The sequence below is a fragment of the Lepidochelys olivacea genome (genome assembly GCF_965140295.1).
Source record: "Lepidochelys olivacea isolate rLepOli2 genome assembly, chromosome: 5".
Taxonomy (NCBI): domain Eukaryota; kingdom Metazoa; phylum Chordata; order Testudines; family Cheloniidae; genus Lepidochelys; species Lepidochelys olivacea.
In genome coordinates this window covers 97,567,644-97,587,768 of record NC_140415.1, presented here as the reverse complement: position 1 = coordinate 97,587,768, position 20,125 = coordinate 97,567,644, and the positions used below count along the sequence as shown (strand labels likewise).

At 41.9% G+C, this 20,125-nt stretch overlaps 1 protein-coding gene across 1 annotated transcript in view; it reads right to left on the bottom strand.

Moving 5' to 3' along the window:
• TRPM6 (transient receptor potential cation channel subfamily M member 6) overlaps window positions 1-20,125 on the bottom strand; it is a 169,266-nt gene that overhangs the window by 21,933 nt on the left and 127,208 nt on the right. Inside the window, exons 27-34 of the mRNA XM_084628138.1 lie at window positions 17,676-18,574; window positions 17,410-17,522; window positions 15,856-15,979; window positions 14,562-14,659; window positions 10,801-10,931; window positions 9,340-9,365; window positions 5,959-6,009; window positions 2,385-2,450 (exon numbers count right to left, since the gene is read on the bottom strand). Of these exons, the coding sequence (XP_084484264.1) occupies window positions 2,385-2,450; window positions 5,959-6,009; window positions 9,340-9,365; window positions 10,801-10,931; window positions 14,562-14,659; window positions 15,856-15,979; window positions 17,410-17,522; window positions 17,676-18,574 (1,508 nt within the window). The remainder of the gene's footprint in view (window positions 1-2,384; window positions 2,451-5,958; window positions 6,010-9,339; window positions 9,366-10,800; window positions 10,932-14,561; window positions 14,660-15,855; window positions 15,980-17,409; window positions 17,523-17,675; window positions 18,575-20,125) is intronic.

Genomic DNA, 20,125 nt, shown 5'->3' with positions numbered 1-20,125 from the left:
TGAGATGATTTAAACCAGTGGATCTTATCAAATACAACTGTGGTCATTTTCTTCTTTTCAGTGGCTTTTCTCAGTGTCAGCAGACTTACTGGATTTTATGGATGATTGGGTCTAAATCTTTTCTTTTAAACACCAGTCTCTTATCTATAATTGGTTAAGCTGAAATTAAATCAAAATATGCTGAGATTTTCTCTCTCCCTCTTAGTCTGTATTTGCATAAAAGAAGAATATTTAGCAAGATTTTTTTTATCTTATAGAAAACAATTAAGATCGATACTACTCATACCGCTTTTCCCTTTTGATCTTGCTCGCTTGTAAGAAGTAACACCTTTAGCTTCATGACAATTGTAAAAGCCAATGGCTAGATTTTGCCACCCTTACTCACATTGAGTAGCACTTTGCTCCGTGACAGTCCCATTGATTTCAGCTGGGTTATTTGAGAAATCAGGCACTAATCAACATGAGCAAGAGAAGCAGAGTCTGGCCCAAACTAACCCACACAGCTGGGAACGAGTCCTCTGAATCTAGAAAAAACATCAGCTTTCCTATACTATTTAGGGTTCTGTTTTAATATAAACTAAAAACTTAGAAGAAATTAAGACAAATAAGCCTGGAGATTTAAGTTTACTATTTTAGATTAAGAATTTGACCTTGTGCCTAGAAATTCCCGTGTCATCTCTACTGCACAAAATTTCAGAAATTCTATTCCACTCAACAGCATCATTTTGCATGCAGAAGGCATTTGGTGAGATTCAGCTCAATCTTACATTTTGTCTCACTATGTAGTTATAACGGTATTCTACCCTTGACAGGGGGAAAACTATTCATTATTATCTTCCATAAGCTAATATAACAGGCCAGAGTTTTAAAGCCTGCCCTCCCTTTTTGTGACTGAGATTATTTGCAGAGGCAGTTGATGTAATATGGACATACAAGCATCTGATCTGTGAACACCTTCAGGTTCTTAATATCTTTAACATTGCCTGGAGACACAAATAATTACAGGTGCCACAAAGGAGGCCAGGTATGAGCCAGGCTGAAAATCAGGCCCACTGTATACAAATGTTCAATTGAATAGAATACTGACCAGAATTATTGATAAAATAATTACACATCTACAAGTACCATTTCTATGTCTTAAGTTCTTTTTATACAACATCCAATGGACATATTCTGCAGTAATGGTCCCAGACATGAGGGGTCTGATTCTCCGCTCCATTACACAGATCTTATATCAACTCTGCCAAAGTTGAACCAATTTAAGAGAGTGAAGAATCAGGTCCTAAGTTTTATCATCAAGATGTGGCAGTGTTTGGAGGGCGATTACTGTAGAATACTGCATTATTTCCTTAATAAAACAGGAACTGCTAATAAAATGGATAAAAGAATAAAAATCCTTCAAATTCTGTATCTATCAGTTTTATTGTTTGGCAATCTCTCCACACAAAGGAACTCCACAAGCGGAGGGTGGATTTAAAAACCATACAAAAAAAGCCACACAAATCATGGGTGAGGGAGAAGCAGGGTGAAGAGAAGTCAAGAGGAAAGGGGAGACTTGAAGGAGAGACATGAGCTGACACATTAGATTTCAGTCTCAGCTCATCCTTGGAGACTGGTCTCACGAATTGGCCTGGAAGAAGGACCTGGATCCACAAAGGAACTTAGGCTTTGCAACACTCAGCATTGCAATGCCTTACTTTTAGGCACCTAGAAAAATCACTGGAACAACACTGTGAACCACAAAGCCTGAGCTAGGCACCTGGGCTCCCTACACAATGAATGGGGAGAGACAGTGGCCTAAGAATGAAATCCACAAAAGCCAGCATGCTAGGTGTGGAGCCACCTAAGATAACAAATGGGAGATGCCAACAATAGGGGTGCATCCTAAGATCTTCTCCTCTCAGGGTGTTTGGCACATAAGTATGGGCTGCAGGGAGGTATTTATCTATCTATCCCAGTGGTTGGAGCACTCACTTGGGAAACCCAAGTTTAATTTCTCCCTCTGCCTCATGGAGAGGAAAGATATGAACAGGGGTCTCCCCAGTTTCAGGAAAGTACTTTAGCCACTGAGCTATGGGATATTCTGATGTGTGGGGCTCCCTCAGTCTCTCATGTTGAAGTTGCGGATAAATAATTAAGGAGTCATTGGACTAGGGGAACTGGACCCTGGGTCTCCCAGGTGGATGCCTTAACCACCAGGCTATAGAGTCATGCCCTTTGGCCCAGAGTGGTGGTTACAGAAGTTGTTCCTTTCAGAAAATAAATGTAAGTTATATCTACCTAAATTAATCCAACCTATGAGGTTTCTTAACTGTATTCTTTAAAAAATAATCCATGCTGTGATTATAATATATTCAAAACAGAATAGAGAAACTGGCACTCACCAAAGAACTGGACTGGCGTAAATGGTATAGTCTGAGCAAGCCTCATTAAGTTGTTCCTTTCAACAGCTGCAAACAAAATTGACAGTTCCGCTATGCTGAGCTAGCATTGGCTTGGCTGATTTTCAGAAATATTTGACAGTGTTTTATTGTAATATTACAAAAACAAGTACATTTTGTTGTGACCAGCCTTCCCTCTAGCTATGTATATAGCCTCTAGCGCTATAACACCTGAGCATCCACTAAGTGATTATGGATTTAGCTTCACAGTATCTAAGAAGCAGAGAAGTACTGTTAGCCAGAGTTTCCAGAGGTGTGAACTGAGGCACAGAGAGATTAAGTGATTTGCCCAAAGTCACACAGGAAGTCTGTGGTAAAATCCAGAACTGAACCCCGTTTCGCTGAGTCCCATCTACTGCCGCAGACACAAGTCCATCCTTGCATTACAGATGAAAAAAATTAACCCAGAAGCCTCCAAAAACATCTTATTTTGGTCAGATTCTAGATTGCGTTGAAAAATATCACCTAATTAAATAACATGCCCAAATATATGCTGAGTCAAATATGTTGCTGGCATAATATTATCAAAGTCAGTGGAGTTGTGCCTGTCCATGGAATGAAAAAAAATGGACACTATACATTGTAACTATGGCACAATCTCTGAACTTCAGATACTTGTATACTTGCTTATGTTTTATCCAAGGTTTCTCATGAAAAGGTCTAAGGTAGTGTGGTAGACAGGGACATCTGCTGGTAGGTTCTGGACAAGTCTCCTCACCCAAAAGCACAGAAACCTGTAGGTTTGAAGCAATCTCTGCGCATTTTCAATTTAGGAATCGAACAGCACAGTGGGCAATCAGTGTCCAAATGATTTATTCCCTGCCAGACTTCCAGTGAGTTCATAAGTATATAAACACAGATTAAGGAGTACAGTACAAATTAACTGAAGAAATCCACTCCAGCAAACCAGAAGAAAGAGGGAAATTGCAGTGAATACTGTCCTTCATCCAGATGGGAGCCGATAGCTATGAACTAACCAGTGCCCCTGTCTTTTCTGGGCATTACAGCTCAGTTCCTGAAGTTTTCATCAGTTGTAAAACTAAAGTTTTTTACTGCCAAGGTCTAGTTTTTTCTTTATGATCATTTGCCAACCAACACTTGAAATGGCCTCAATACCGTGTTAGGTATGAAATTAATATACAGCTTTCATTGGGGTGGGCCCTCGTGTGACTCTACAAAGTGGGAGCCACAGAAGATGACAGGAAAAGAATTAATGTGCTTGTGTTACGGATTCACAGGGTCTGGTGTGCCAGACCCCCAAGGAGCCACACAGTTCAATAGAGGCAGGCCCTTGGCTTCCATGACTCCAAAACTGGGCCTTTGCATGCTAGCAATTCTTGTCTCTCTCTCTCTCTCTCTGTGGCTCCCTGCAGCGAGTCCAGCCAACTGTGGGAGTCGTGTTCTTTACCCATTCAGAACACAATATGCTGAGTAAGTATTTGAAAAGGCTGCCTGGTGTCACAGCAAAGCAAGGTAACAATTTATTAGTCACCTGACATATAGACTCTGAAAGCCCTTAGGTCAGGGGTGGGCAAACTTTTTGGCCCGAGGACCACATCGGGGTGCGAAACAGTGTGGAGGGCCGGGTAGGGAAAGCTGTGGCCCAAAACAGCCTGGCCCCCACCCCCTATCCGCCCCCTCCCACTTCCCGCCCCCCTCAGAGCCCCCGACCCATCCAATCCCCCCTGCTCCTTGTCCCCGACCGCCCCCTCCCAGGACCCCCCACCCCAAACCTGGGATCCCAGCCCCTATCCAACCCCCCATGCTCCCTGTCCCCTGACTGCCCCCCAGTTCCTATCAACCCCCCCCCCGACAGGCCCTCGGGGGACTCCCACGCCCTATCCAACCCCCCCTGTTTCCTGACCCCTGACCGCCCCAGAACCTCCGCCCCATCCAACTGCTCCCTATCCCCCGGAAGCCTCTACCCAACCCTGCCACCACCACATGTGCCCGCCACCGCTGCCACCCCCTTACATTGCCACTCAGAGCGGCAGGAGCTCGCAGCCCCACTGCCCGTGCAGTGGCGTGGCTGCGAGGGAGCGGGGACAGAGGGGAGGGGCCGAGGGCTAGCCTCCCCGGCCAAGAGCTCAGGGGCCGGGCAGGATGGTCCCTGGGGCTGGATGTGGCCTGCGGGCCATAGTTTGCCCACCTCTGCCTTAGGTCAATTGGAAAGAAAAGGTGAAGACATAGTCTAAACAGTCTAAATCCAGTGAACCCTTGAGCCATGCTGCTGTAGGAACCATTTCTGCTTCCTTTCTCTGTCTCTGTTCCTTTGTCTTCAACCCAGGTGAGAATCTGGTCTCTCTAGGCATATGTCTGTACAGCAACTAGACACCCACGGCTGGCCTGTGCCAACTGACTCAGGCTCTCAGGGCTTGGGCTGCAGGGCTGCCTCTTTGCTGTGTAGACTTCTGGGATCAGGCTGGTGCTCAAGCTCTAGGAACTTGAGAGGTGGGAGGGTCCCAGAGCTCGGGCTCCAGGGTGAACCCAGAATGAAGTTACACAGCAATGAAACAACCCTGCAGCCCAAGCCCAAGTCGGCTGGCATCGGCCAGCCACAGGTATCTAATTGCTGACTAGCCATTCCCTATGAGCTCATCTCTTAACACAGCTACTTGACTCCTTTCCCCTATGTTCTCCAGGGCCTTTGCTCTGCTCTTGGCTACTACTGCCTAACGGTTTGTCTCCACTGCAATGTAAACCCAGAGTTAGTAGAACTTGAGTTAGCAGACTCTGGATTTGTTAACTTAGGACGTTAGTGTCTACACACATTTGTAACCTCAGGTTAGGAATTGCTGAACCGTGGGACCCAACCTGAGGTTCCAGCATCTACACTGCATTATGCCAACTTGAGTCCTGCCACCCATATCCTAGGCTTCCGAGCACCCTCCCAAAATGTGGCCGCTCTAGCCCTTTGTTCATGGTGTAATGTGGGAAAACTTGACTGTCCACCAAACCTGACTGTCCAGAGAACAAAAAAAGTCCAACTGTGGGATTGTGGAATGCTTTTAGTGGATGCCAAGAGCATGAGTCCTGTCGGGCTGCATCTACACTGCAAAGCAATAGGGCTTGAATCCTGGGTCCCAGCTTGATACAGGCTCGGACCCTCCACTCACGTGGGGTTCTGGGACTCTGGGTCCAATCCCTGGGTTAGCATGATTTGTGTGTAGATACATGGAAGGAGAGTTAGGCTTGAGCCTGAGTGCGAACCCTGGGCTTATATTGCAGTGTAGACATACCCTAAGTGTGAATATCTCAGACACTAGGATAGCCATTGTCTCTTCTGGATCCTCCATTCAATGCATAGGCTCTATTCAGTTTGTTAGTGACTCTGATTTCCAATCAAATAGCTACATGAGTCCAACACCTTGTCCCTTTCATCTATATTCAATTCATATTAGTACAAAGCACAGAGGGAAACTGAGGCATGCATAAGAATAAAAAAATATTACCAGAATTTCCACAGCTTAAAATCCGGTGCAGTTGCTCAGCTGTCATTCAAGTACCTCCTGCTTACCTGAATAATGATGGTGCAGGTCCTGAGGTGTTTTCAAGGAAACTGAGATTTCTGAAATTATTTTAAAAGGATCATTATGTTAATTATGGTAGCAGAGATAAATGCATGATTTTGAATTTATTCCCTTCAAGTTTGTCATGAAACAGATTAATCAGAATTACTGGCTCAGCATTCTAAAGAGAGGAATCACTAATTGACATTAAGTATGTTGTAATGTATGGTATATGTTGGCAGTTTTCAGTTATCAATTTAATATAGCCATCCGAGTTATTTATATAAGGAAATGAAGGGAGACTAGCAATATTAACCTCAAGGACATGTCGTTTCTCTAAACCAGTTACACCTCTGGGATGTTAAAAGCACTTTCCTGTCCATCATGCTTCACAGAATCCCAAAGGCATGATTTTTGCAACTCTATACGTAGTCATTATGCATTCCATTAACTGTACTATTACATTGAAGTTATAATAATACAGGTCCAGTAACCTATGACATCTAAAATGCTGTAAAAATATAAACAAGTAATTTATTGGCAAAATTAAAGAGACTCTGTCAAGTCAAATTTGGTCCCAAATCTATGTTTTATAAAACAAGCCGTTATATTATTTAAGACTAATAGAAATGTTTCCATTATCTGTTTTAATTTATTTTGTTCCAGTTTATTTTTGTTCCAGTAAAGGAAGTTTACTGACCTTATAGTAACTGGAGTTTTTTGTATTCACTGTGGGTGCACATGCTCTCTATGTGCCCAGGATCAGGGATACTTTGGGAAAGATGATATAAGGTGGATCTGCAATAAGGGCCCCAAGTTTGCCTGTCTTTCTGATTGGTGTGATAACCATGAGGAGGGCTACCTTCATTGATAAATGTAATGGGAAGCAGGAGGCCAAGGTTCAAACAATGAATCCTTTAGATAGAGAGAACCAGGTTCAAACTCCTAGCCAGCACTGACCTTGACACCAGTGGAAATGTTCCCATAAATGCATTTTTTTTTAATTATTGTTGTAGGGTGGGTAAAAATTGAACAGTTTTTTCCACTGGGGGATGGAAGGCATTAAAGGCTGCGAGACGTACTCACCATGAACTCAGTGAGAGGCCCAAAGATTTTAAGGAGAGAAGATAGTCCAGGATAAGGGGAATTCTAACCTCTTCTGGGAACAATTGATGTTCATGGCACCAAAGGGAAAGGGCTTCCATTTGGCTATGTAACACATCTTCGTGGAGGGCTTCCTGCTATTGAGGAAGATGGCTCAGACCTTCTTCAAGCAGGATCTCTCTAACCCCATTGCCCATCCAAAAGCCAAGCTGTCAGATGGAGAGGTGCGGGATTGGGATAGATGGAGAAGTGCTGGGTTGGGATGATTGGTTCTGCCCCCATTCTGTGACAGTAGATTTGGTGACGTCTGAAAGTGAATGCATGGATGGGAGCTCACCTGGAGAGCCATCATAACTCAAAACTGCTTCAGCCACCAAGAGCTATTAAGATTACTGTCACCTTGATTTTTCTGAGGATGCATGGTAGGATGGAGATGGGTCAAAAGGCATACATCAGTGGATCTGACCACTGTATTAGGAAGGCATGCCCTCTGGAGCTGCATCCCTGTGCATTAGGAGAACAGTAAATTCTTGTTTGCCTGGGTTGGCAAAGAGGTCCCAAGATTGAGACAAAGATGGAGACTGAAGTCAAATCTGTTGTTCCATGGATGAGTTCCATTTCCATTCATGGCTCTCATGAAAATGCCTGATGAGGCTGTCTGTTAGGGAGTTCATTATCCGTGGTAGGTGCGCTACCAAGAGGGTGAGATGACTGTGGAAGTATCAATTCCATATCTGTGCCGCCTCCCTGCAGCGTGGTGTGCACCTGGCTCCCCCTCTTTATATAGTAAACCATTGTCATATTGTTTGACCTGACTTGTATGAGTGAATCGGATGAAAGGCAGGAATTGCTGACATGCTCTGTGTACTGCTCATAGCTGGAGGTGGTTGATGTGGCACATGGACTCTTGTGGCATCCAGGAACCCTGAGCTGTATGGTTGTCCAGGATATGTGTAGACTGCCAGCCTTGAGCAGGGCGGGAGGAAAACTTGCTGGAGTCTCTGGTATGGAATCTGTCAGTGCAGTCCCCGGCCCACTGCCCAGGGCAGGTGGAGGGTCCATGCTCCGTACAGCTGCCTGGGTGGCTCTTACCCCAACCCAGCTTTAGCTGGGGGGTGGGGCCTCGGAGCCGCAGCCTGGCCATGGTAAGGGACACCAGGGAAGCAGTGCGGAGCCGCAGACCCTCCGTCTGCCCTGGGCGGGGGGCCTGCTAGGCGAGGACACGGGCCGGGGGCTGCTCTCGGACCCCCCACCCTGGTCAGGTGGAGGGTCCATGGTGGCCACAGGTGCCTGGGTTTCCCAAATGGGCTCCAATTGCCAGCCTGGCTGGTGGAAGGGCCTTAGAGGGGAGAAGAGGGGCAGGGGCAGGACCCATGGCGAAAAGTGGATGGGCCAGGCCATTGATTCCACCCAAAATTATTGATTCCACCCAAAATTCTCTTGTAATGATAGGAGGACATAAAATATGTTCAAAACCTTTTTAAGGAATTAAAAGCCAGTCTGCTCTTCGAGAAACTTGCATTTTTAAAAAATGTGACCAGTTGCAACAAAATTCAACTCGATGGTGTCTCTTTAGTATGTGACTGTAGCATCCGCAGCCCAAATACCCATTGTACTACCCATTGTGAGCATAAACTTGACTAAAAAAGGCTACATACAAATGTTCTACATTTGTTGGACAAAGTCATCCTTCTGATTCTTGAGTGAATATCAAAGAAGTTTGAAAACGTATTTACCATCTTTGACATTGAACTCCTGCACTGACAATCCCACAGTGGACCAGATCCTTCAATGAGAGTTCAACATGCAGAGGAATTGCAAAACTGAACCCAATACCACTTACTAGAGAGATGGCTGCAACCATGACTGTGCTTAGAAACACGCATTGTAATCAGAAATGTTATGCTAGACTTAACCCTCAGATATATGTCAAGCTTCCTATTTAACCCAATGGAACTCTCTTGCAATCCAAAGGATAGAATTCATCTGTCTCTTTTTAAGCACAGCATAGTTAATTCCTGCTGAAAAGTGTGTGATATTTTATATTGCTGGGCTGAGCAAAATAGATGGAAATTTCCTTTAGCATGAGGAAAACATATTATCACATTATTTGTAGTAAACTGCAAAGAATCTGTTCTTTCTGTTGGGTATTAATTATTGTTAACCCTCTTCCTGTTTACCCTCCATGCTTACAATAGAATCACTGGTCACGTATTTCAGTGAATTGTGAAAGTAGGATTTACAAATAAGAATTAAAGACAAGTAATAATCAATCAAAAACTTACTGTCAATGCCGCTTGAACTTCTGAACCTGTTTTATAATCAACAATAGGAAATTATGCTTCAAACTTTTCTGTGATTAAACAAGAATGACGTGAAAGGATTTGAACTATGTGAATTCAAACTCACAAAGATTTAAACTCACTTCATAAAACACAAGAACCACTAGCATAAAGTTGTTTTTTGCTTTGACATACAGCTGATCATTTGTTACTAAGGAACAGAAGTATTTCTCTGCATTTTCCCCTCTCTGATTTGTGCTTACAATTCTGGGTCACTGTCTTGTTTAGATAATAACAATATTGTTTAAAGAGCACTTCAATCAGATATGAGTGGTGGGTGGGTGTATTGTTTGCTTTTTAATTTTAACCTACGTTTTGATGTACTGACTGGTATGTGTCTCACTGCCCTCTACAGGATGAAATCAGACTTGCTCAATTTTTTGCAGTTGCCTTGCACTTTGTTAGCTGATCTATAGGGAGGCTATACTGTAAACCCTACTGCTTCTGATATTTAACAGTCTCTGTTGCCTCAAGTTGATGGAAGCTTTTTGCTTGAGGGAGGGGATAAAAAGACAAAAGATTATGGGCATGATTCTCCTCTCACACGGGTGTAAATCAAGACTAATTCTACTGAAGTCAGACCAGTGTAAGTGACAGCAGCATTAGCCCTGTGAGTTCAGTTCTCAGTTTAGCATGTATGCAGGTTGGCTACTGCCTGCAAGTATGCCACAATGGACTGTTAAAAAGAACAGTATTTTTTCCCTGTCCCATGTTGAAATCATGGAATGTGGCAATTGCTTTGTGCCTTTTATTTATTTTATCAGGGATGTTACTAAGTAGTGGGGATGTATACTGCAGTGATGAACTTGAGAGGCAGAGAGAGAGGGAGAAAGAGAAGCACACATGAAAGCATTCCAAATATTAAGATAATTATCAAGCAAGCTGAAAAAACATCCAAGAGGTTTGAAGAAATTAACAAGAAAACTGAAGACACTTTTCAAGCCAGTCTGATTTTATTTCACTTTGATCAGAGATAAACCACCACCAAAATCTCTTTATAGAAAGCAAGTCAAATATTTTGCAAATGCAGACAGACTTATTGCCAATGCAGAGTTGATACAAAGGATTTTAATCAGAGAATGACAGCCTTTCAGGATTTTTGCTATTTTAAAAAGAAATATACAATGTATGCAGCAAAAGCAAATGTTGCCTTTCACACTCTAGTAGATTAGAATAAGTAGTTAAGATCCTGTGGTGACTGAATGAGAAAATTAGATAATACTGGGATACAAAAAGATAAAAGTATCTATGTTCCTTCTAAAATTAGAAGTTATATTGGAATTAATAACCTTTTATAATTAAACAAAAAAGCTTTATTTTATTGAAAAAAGTCTGTTTTACATATGCACAGATTCCTCATGCTAAATGTGTTATAGAACTAAAATGGAAATCTGCAGTATCTACAGAACTGGGTTACAATAGAGTCTGCTTTTGTAGGTATGCAGCAAGTATCTTAAAATAGTTAGGAATACATACAAGGAATTCCTGCTCAGATTATTCTTCCTGGTGGTCCCAATCATGCTATTAGTCAAATCCTGAGAAGAAGAAAAATGATGTTACGGGTACAGTCTATATATCACTGTCCTACGTATATAATCAGAGCAACTCATAAAGCTTCCAATCCTGCAAATACTTATGCATGTACTTAATTTGACTACCGTGAGTAGTCCCACAGAAACCTAAGTGTTTCACAGCTCTATTAAACCAACACTGATTTGGAATATGAAATTGTCCTGGTTGCAATTTTCTATAGAATCTCCATGCATTTAGGTAGATAGTAGAATAATTTAAGTGATCTAGTTATATCAGACTGCACCGTGAAAAAACTCTAAATGTACATGGAAGTATTTTGCAGCATAAAAACTAGTAGGGAATTTCCCTTTATAGCAGAAAAATGAAATATATGAAATATAAATATTTAATGAATAAGATGTGTCCTACAGTGTTACACTAGAAAGGTGTGACCAACTGGGGGATTTGCTTAATGGTTTGCATGAATACTGTGTCTCCGTTTTCCCTATGTGCTGTACGTTTAACGAGGTGGTGGGAGAGGGTGTTTGTTGTTGCAGAGGACCAGGTGAGACCTCGCCTAGCCGCCTGGACCCTGGCTTGGACACAGTGGAACTTAGCAACTGGTGACCCGGAGGCCCACCCCATCTGGAAGCCAGCTGGGTTTGTCCAGTGAGAGAATAAAGGGCGGAAGAGAGAGGGTCCAGGTGATCTGGTTGCCCAGGAAAGAAGACAAAAGACGGAGGAAGGGCTTTTGGGGAAGGTGATATAGGGTGGTTAGCTGGAAAGAGGTCGCTTCTGGATTGGTACAAAGAGCAGCCTGAGCCCACCTGGGCGTTGGATGGGCCCAGATCGACTATGCTGAAATTTTCTATGTTTGAGGCCCTGAGAACTTTCTGTGCTGTGTTCAGATGCACAATAAACCCTTCTTTTTTACACTGGCTGAGAGTAACTGCAATCTAGAGAGCGGGTTTGCATTGCTCTGTCGGGGTGTGGAGGCCCTGGGGTTCCAGAGTGAATGGACTCCCTGAGGGGGCTCACAGAGAGACATAGGCATGCTGAAGGCTCAGAGGTGCAGTTCCAAGAGGTGGTGGAGCCCAAGGCTTAATGCCCCAGAGTGAGACTCCTGAGGCGGGCTGTCAGACTGAAGGGGGTTCTTCCCAGGAACCTTACAGAGCTGAGAGAGCATGGGTCCTGTGAGGCCATGACACAAAGGAAACACATCTCACATCTAACAGTTTGAAGCACCAAGCATGGTGTATTTTTAAGAACATTGGAGTTTTTCAATATGATATTTAGATTTTATATATTTCATTTCTGTCAGTCGAAGGTTCTTAGTCCCTTTAATAGTGCAAAACCTTCCAGCTACATCAGGGAAAATGCTCCTATAGAACAATCTGATTTTGGAATATTCTCTTGTATTAGTCAGATATTTCAATATTCCTCTGAAAAATCTGACCAAGGCAAATTCCTTTCCCCAAAGAAGAGTGCACCAGGATTCAAATAAAAAGATCAGAGACAAGCTTTTAAGACAAACTAGATAAAACTAATCTTTAAATATTACCTTAAATTTAGTTTTAAAATTAACTCTCTCAGATGTTCTCCCATGTTTTAATTCAGGAGATTACTTTTTGCATGAAAGTTCCTCTGGTAACAGGTGACCTCCCCACCCACAATCCATTGGTTTGTTCTCAAAATGTTTCATCTTGTTAGGCATAACAAAAGACCTGTGGACCAATGTTGATCCACAGATCGGTCTGAGAAGAACTAACCCAGGGAAAACTCATTTCTTAAAAATATATTGTGCCCTATTTTAAAGATTTATTGTCAAATTGACTTAAACCCCAAAATTAATGTTTTACAGAATCTAGGATCAGTAGAAATGTTTCTATAATTTCTTTTCTTCAATATAAAATTCTTTTGTTTAAACTTGCTCTGTTGTGTTTGGAACTCGAACTACAACACTCTGAAACCACAGGAGAGTCAAAAAGTGAAACTGACAAGAAACAAAAGTTCATCTAATCTACTTTCATGGTCTAAGGAAAAAAGCTAAAAGTAACAACAAATAGCATTTATAGTGAACAGTAACTTTTTTTAAAAAAAAAAAAAGAATCAGGCAAGGAAATGTGCTCCCTTCTCTAAAATGAATTACTCTTGAGAAAGGAAGAAGAATGGATAATTTCCCAACTTCAGTTCTCAATTTATTCCTTGTTAATTTCCATTCCTACCCCTGGTCTACCTCCTGCAATGAGTTGAAAGATGCAATTTGTGCCGTCATCCAGGCCATTTAAGAACAGAGATTTCTGCAAGCCAGTTTCTTGCCCACATTCTTTTCTGAACTATGGGCCAGATCTTCGGCAGATGTAAATTCCCATTGCTGCATTAACGTCAATGGAGACATGCTGATTTACACAAGCTAAGGATCTGGACCTATATCATAGAAGATTAGGGTTGGAAGAGACCTCAGGAGGTCATCTAGTCTAACCCCCTGCTCAAAGCAGGACCAAGACCAACTAAATCATCCCAGCCAGGGCTTTGTCAAGCCAGGCCTTAAAAACCTCTAAGGATGGAGATTCCACCACCTCCCCAAGTAACCCATTCCAGTGCTTCACCACCCTCCTAGTGAAACAGTGTTTCCTAGTATCCAACCTAGACCTCCCCACTGCAACTTGAGACCATTGCTCCTTGTTCTGTCATCTGCCACCACTGAGAACAGCTGAGCTCCATCCTCTTTGGAACCCCACTTCAGGTAGTTGAAGGCTGCTATCAAATCCCCCCTCACTCTTCTCTTCTGCAGACTAAACAAGCCCAGTTCCCTCAGTCTCTCCTCATAAATCATGTGCCCCAGCCCCCTGATCATTTTTGTTGCCTTCCACTGGACTCTCTCCAATCTGTCAACATCCTTTCTGTATTGGGGGGCTCAAAACTGGATGCAATACTCCAGATGTAGCCTCACCAGTGCTGAACAGAGGGGAATAATCACTTCCCTCAATCTGCTGGCAATGCTCCTACTAATGCAACCCAATATGCCATTAGCCTTCTTGGCAACAAGGGCACACTGTTGAATCATATCCAGCTTCTCATCCACTGTAATTCCCAGGTCCTTTTCTGCAGAACTGCTGCTTAGCCAGTCGGTCATATAAGGTTGCAAATCAGTTCTGACAAATCATAATTTTTTAAAAGCCAGAGATTAAGAAAACCACTCTAAATACAGTAGGAAACATCTTTGCACTAGAAATATTTAACTCTCACTTTACATGAAAGTGACCTAATAGCTAAGAAGATGAACTTGCCAAAGGTTGCCTTGGTTCTCTAATCACCTCTGCTCACACATTCTACATCAGACTGTGTATTTGCTTAATGGCCTAGAGTATTACTAATAAATGCTCACCTTTCTGACCATTGTCTTCATACACACTCCCATTTCTTGATTCACTAGTTTAATATCCTACTTTATTAATTGTTGCTAAGTATTAATAGCTGTTAAGTATTCATTTACTACCAAAGATGTGGCTTGCCAGCATGAAATGAAATTTCACACACAACAAAAGGTGTCTCATTAGACAGAAGCTCAGCTGGTGAAAATCAGTGTAGCTCTATGGAAGCTACAATAATTTATATGAAGATTTGGCCCATGATATGTCCTCAGGTCTTACCTCTTGAGACTGCCTCAGAGAGTCACAGATTTGCAAAGAGCGCCTACCAGTTTCTTGATTTTTCATTTTCTGGTGCATATAACTGAGACGTTCCAAACCTAACCAAGAAAGTAATCAGAGAAAATATATTTCTAAAACTGAAATGAAAAGCATTATTACTGTAAAATAAACACCCATAAAATATCTGTATGATGTATTACTCTAGAAGCCAACAATATAAAAGCAACAATGGAATTTCACAAAAGTGAAGTAGATTGTTCCCACTTTCTCTTAGCCTACAGGTTCCAGTGTAGCTCGGGTCTTCTCATACTATGATCTGTAGAGCACCACTGCTCCATGGTGCTTTTCCTGGTGGTCTGCAAAATGTAATCTAAGAGCTGTGTAGAGACAGAGTCAGGAGATAAGATGATCTGTTGGAGGATCTCACTCTTAAAATGAGGCCTGTATAATGAAAAAGCTAGAGAATCACTGCTATACAAGAGTCCGAAATGTCATTCCTCAAAACTTGAACTAGACCTGAAGAAGAGCTCTGTGTCGCTCAGAAGCTTGGCTCTCTCAACAGAAGTTGGTCCAGTTAAAGTTATTACCTTACCCATCTTCTGTCTCTAATATCCTGGGACCAACATGGCTACAACTACACTGCACACATTACTTAGAACTTATCACTCAAATACAGGTGACATAAATTTACTTCTCCATGAAGAATGTATTCTGAGCAATGACATCTGAGTACTCTAAGAATTTATGGCCAATTATCCATTATGCTGCAAATGGAAAATGGAAGGTTGGTACATCAAATGGATGAAAATTACCAAAAACCAACTAATCGACGCATTATCATAGTAATACCTATGACCACAAACCTCTGCAAAAATTACCAATAGCAGCTAGATTGTGCTTGTACAGTGAGATGCTGTGATACTCCAGAAATTCCCCAGGCCAGGAATCATGCCTCACAGAGACACAGTTCAGTTCCCTAATCCCTGTTTACTCCTGAGAGGTAGTAATCTGCTACTGTACCACAAAAATAGCAAGTTACTCCCCCAACTCCTGGAACAGCTCAGCAGTGGTGGCCAGCAAACTGGAGGAAGATGAAGCCCAGGGTCCACCCACTCCATGCTTCTGTCTCCCCATCCCTCTGTTTGAGGGGTATGTGTATGTACAGTGTCTGTTCACAATCTGACCCTATAATTTGCCTCCTGAGGTGGTACTGGTTCATGACACTTTAGACTCATGCACTGTTACTGGTTTATTCAGGAGTTCTGAGCTTCATCAGCTGAAGAGTGTTACATACTTAGCTGATTGAAATTAGATGCAGTTAGCCAGTTCTTGTTGTATTTCTCTTCACCCAAGAAACAGCTTTCTGCTGGCTCTGAACTCATTTGAGTGGTCTGGGGACAACCATCCACTGTAATCATCTGGCAGGGGACAGAAAAAATTTTACTCAATATTTTAAGACAAACAGCTCTGCAGCTCCTCTGTAGCATGGTTCTTAGAATCACTGCAAGAGGAATGCCAGCAATAATTATTTTCACTTGTATAAGGTCTCAAAATGCTTTACAAACAATATGAAATAAGTCTCAAAATACCTCCATGAGAAAGAGAAGTGCAGTGTACCTTAGATATCCTAACCTCCCCTATCCAAACACCTCTGGAATGCCCCTTGTGCCCTGTTTCAGATTTCAGACCTTCAGAAAAATGATGCTCAAGTAACAGAAGTGGTTTACCAGCTTTGCCCAAGGCCAAACAATTGAACAGGGGCAGTGCAGGGAAGATCAGAGGCTGTGAGGGAAGCAAAGCTGGCTGAAGTGCTTATATGGTAAAGCAATTCAGCACATAATATTTTGTGGAAAATCAGAGAGGAACTTGAAGATTTTGGTGTCCTATGGGTCTTTCAGATAACTCAGGATACACTGTATTATTCTTCCCTTACTATAGATTGGTGAACTGAAACACAGAAAATTGATCAATATTAGCTGGCAAGTGACAGGACAGAGGACGAAACCTAGGGTTTTCTCTCTCCTAGATTCCAGCTCTAACCTCTATGAAATATAATAATTGAGAAAAATATATTCTGTATTTGTTACATGTTGCAGAAAAAAACCCGCTGCACATGTATAGAAAAGGTTACAAAGCTGGTCAGCTGATATTTAAAATGAAAGTCCTGTGACTTTTTAATACACAATCTTTAAAATATAATTGCTTATCATGCTGTCTAGTGATGGGAATCAGCACTTCAGGGTTCTGTTCATAACTCTGCTAAGGCTGCACAATAAGCCATTATTAAGTAAATGAGTTAAACCTTTCTCTGCCACAGTTTTCTCATCACTAAAATGGGGATAACTGTTCTCCAGCTCAAAAGGATGTTGGGAATCTCTTTGTAAAAAGTACTGATGCACTCCACACTCCTTTAAAAAGCAGCTAGGACTTAGGGAAGGAGGATTGAAGCTGCTCCTTCCTTCTGTCCCAGACGTTATTCAAGTGCACCCTCCCAAACCCTGGCCTTAATCAGGAAGAGAGGGCAGAGTCCTTACAACACAAAACTGATTTAGGGCCTGATCCTGCACCCTTTAAAGTCCATGGTAACCTCTCATTGACTTCAATGGGTGCAGGATTGAGCCACTAAACGTTTGAAATAAAGAGCATTTAAACAAAAACAAAGCAAGACAATAGATTTGGGATTAATTATTTAGGGACTTCCCAGTTTGATCATGACTGCAGTACTTTTCCAGGGCTAAAACCCCAGTGGGCATTAATGCTAACTTTACTATCCCCTATTACGATACTGTCACTAAAGAGCTACCGAGGCAGATTAAGAACATGGCATTCCACTTACACCTGTACCTACCGGCACCTGAAGCATTTTTTGTTTCTTCTTGTCCTCCTGGGATTGTCTGTCTCTATTCTGTTGTTTTGCTTCTGTCCACACAGATGGGATCAACTCAGCAGATTTCGATCGCTCTGAGGGTAAAGGTAAACAAAATTAAATGATTATACAACAGAGACTTTATTAGAAAGTGAAGGCTCAATAAATAATATTAAAATGAATAATATTCCCCCTGTGCAGTTCCCCAAACCTCAGTGAAAGATGCTATCGTAAAATAAGATTTCTACCTTTGGTTTTGCAGGTCTTCCCCACTTTCTTTCCCTTGAGGGACTGAAAGCTGCTGCTCTTGTGGATAGTCCAGTCTCTCCTGAGTGGGTTGATCCAGAAGATGGTGTTGCGCTGGCACATGGGCTCAGGCTCTGAGGTGTCACTGGCATATCCTGATTTGTCTGAGTTGTAAGAGAAGGATTTTGATGCTTTTATCTGGACATGCTGTGGAGTGCTACGGGTGCAGTTGCAGTCATTGTTACAGGAGGAATGAATGCATGATTTCTGCCTTTTCTCACTGCATAAAACTCCTTTTTCATCCCCTTCAGAGAACCCCCAGTTCACATAACCATCTCTGGTTACCTCACTGGGGTGGTGTGAGGGCACCTCTTCAGTGGAAGCAGCTCCCTGATGACCAGTAGGGACCAAGAGGAACTGTCCATATCCAGGGGTTGATTTATTCTCAGAGGATACCCCAGAAGTGAGCGTGTCACTTTCTATTTCTTGCTTTATCTGGATGCTTGCTATCTTCATTTCCTTGTAGTCCTCAGTTTCAACAATGTGGCTATGGCACTCTGATCGCCACTGTCTTCTTGCCAAGCTCTTTAGAATGGAAGGAGGCATGCTGTAGTAGTTGTAATTCTTATCATTCAAACATTCCAAACTGCTCAAAGTCTTTGAATACATGGCATTATTCCAGCTATGTGGCAATTTCCTACAGGCTCGGTGCTTTGTCTCAGCCAGCAGGGCCTTTTCTACCTGCAGTGTGTCTACAGCAGAAACGACTTTTAGGGTATCGACAGTCAAGGCAGAGAGGTCCTGCAGGTGTCCTAGCTGGCTGTCCAGGGAAAGCAAAAAGTCTTTGATGTAGAACACCTTCTCATGCACTTCCTTCAGCAGCAAAAACATCTCCTCCACTCTAGGGAAAAACACACCCATATTAAACTAATAAAGCAGAAATCTTTGTATTATTTTATTTCTTTATTCCAAATGATGAACGAAAACTTTAAAACAGAGGAAATCTTTACCATTCTATAATTAAGCAATCCACTCCTATTTTTCTACCGTGATTTCCATCTTCATAAACACCTCCATGTGATAATAAACTAACCTGATTCATGATCTACATTCAGAACTATTGAGCTAAAAGCTAGAAAGCCTAAAATGAATTTTACACTGACTTTTCCATTGGGAGTAATCTCCTCTAATAATTAACACATTCAAATCAACCACCACTCCCTGGCACAAAGTTAATGATCATGGAGAATAAGAGAGAACCAGAAAGGATGGGTAAATTGTTTGTGAGCCCTTCTGTCTTCAGAGGTCTCTTTCTTTCTTGTGCAAAAAAAAAAAAACCCACTCTAAAAGGGCTCACAGGACTACAGATTACTTTTTTTCATTTCTTACATATAAAAGCCTAGCAGGAAAAGAACTTTTTTCAAAGGATCTATTTGCCACCTTGATCATATTTTATACATCTGAATGTTAACTTTTACTTTCTCTGTAGAATTCATCTGCCAGTCAAGCAAAGTATTTTAAGGCCTTCAAACCCTTAATGTACATTGTGAGAAGTTCCCAACCTGAAATGATTCAATAAGTTAATTTTAACTAAATGATTTCCTTAGTTCTAGCTATAGATAGATCAGATCATATAATCTCTCCATATGTCATCCCATCAATGTACAAAGGAATTAACCTAGCGGTAGGCAGTACACAAGAGGAACTGCATTCTATTAGCAGCATGGTATCTAAAGGATGCAGTGTATACCTCCAAGAATCTAAACCAGCAGCTGTGCTGAACAGAAATCATGCTACAAAAGAAACCTTGGTGATCCAAAAATGTTATTCATCTAAGCAGTATTCTTTTAAGAGGGATTCTTTCTATTCTGCTAAATACATTTTAATTTAACTGATCTATTGTTTATCAGTTCAGTTTTCAATTAACTCAGATCTTCCTGGTATAATAGAAATTTGCTATATGGACAAATCTATCTTTTTATCGGCCATTTTTTAATAAGATTCATTCATTTTGTTGTATGCATTTTGGTTTGGTATATGGAAAATGAAGTCCATGAGTAGATAGTGTGTTAAGTGGGCTACATTTCACCAGGCAAAACAAATTGATGCTAACAGCTCAATGGTGACACTTTGTGTGAGATTTTCACACAAAGTGGGGAATGAGGAAGCTTAGTTAGGCCAGCACTCATGCTTTTGGAAGTCCCAACTAGCACACCTTTGACACATTATGACTAGAGGGAGGAAGTGTAGCTGAAACTATAACAAAGGTAATTCCATACGGGCTGTAGATATTAGGCCTCCATATCATGAATGATAGGTATACATCATCTAGGGTCACTGTAAAGAGAATGTGAGGTCACTGTGAGGAGAATGTTTATCACTGGTAATTAATAAGCCTGCAAATAAAAACATGTTGCATATCCTCCACCCCGCTACCATCCTCTTAGTGGTA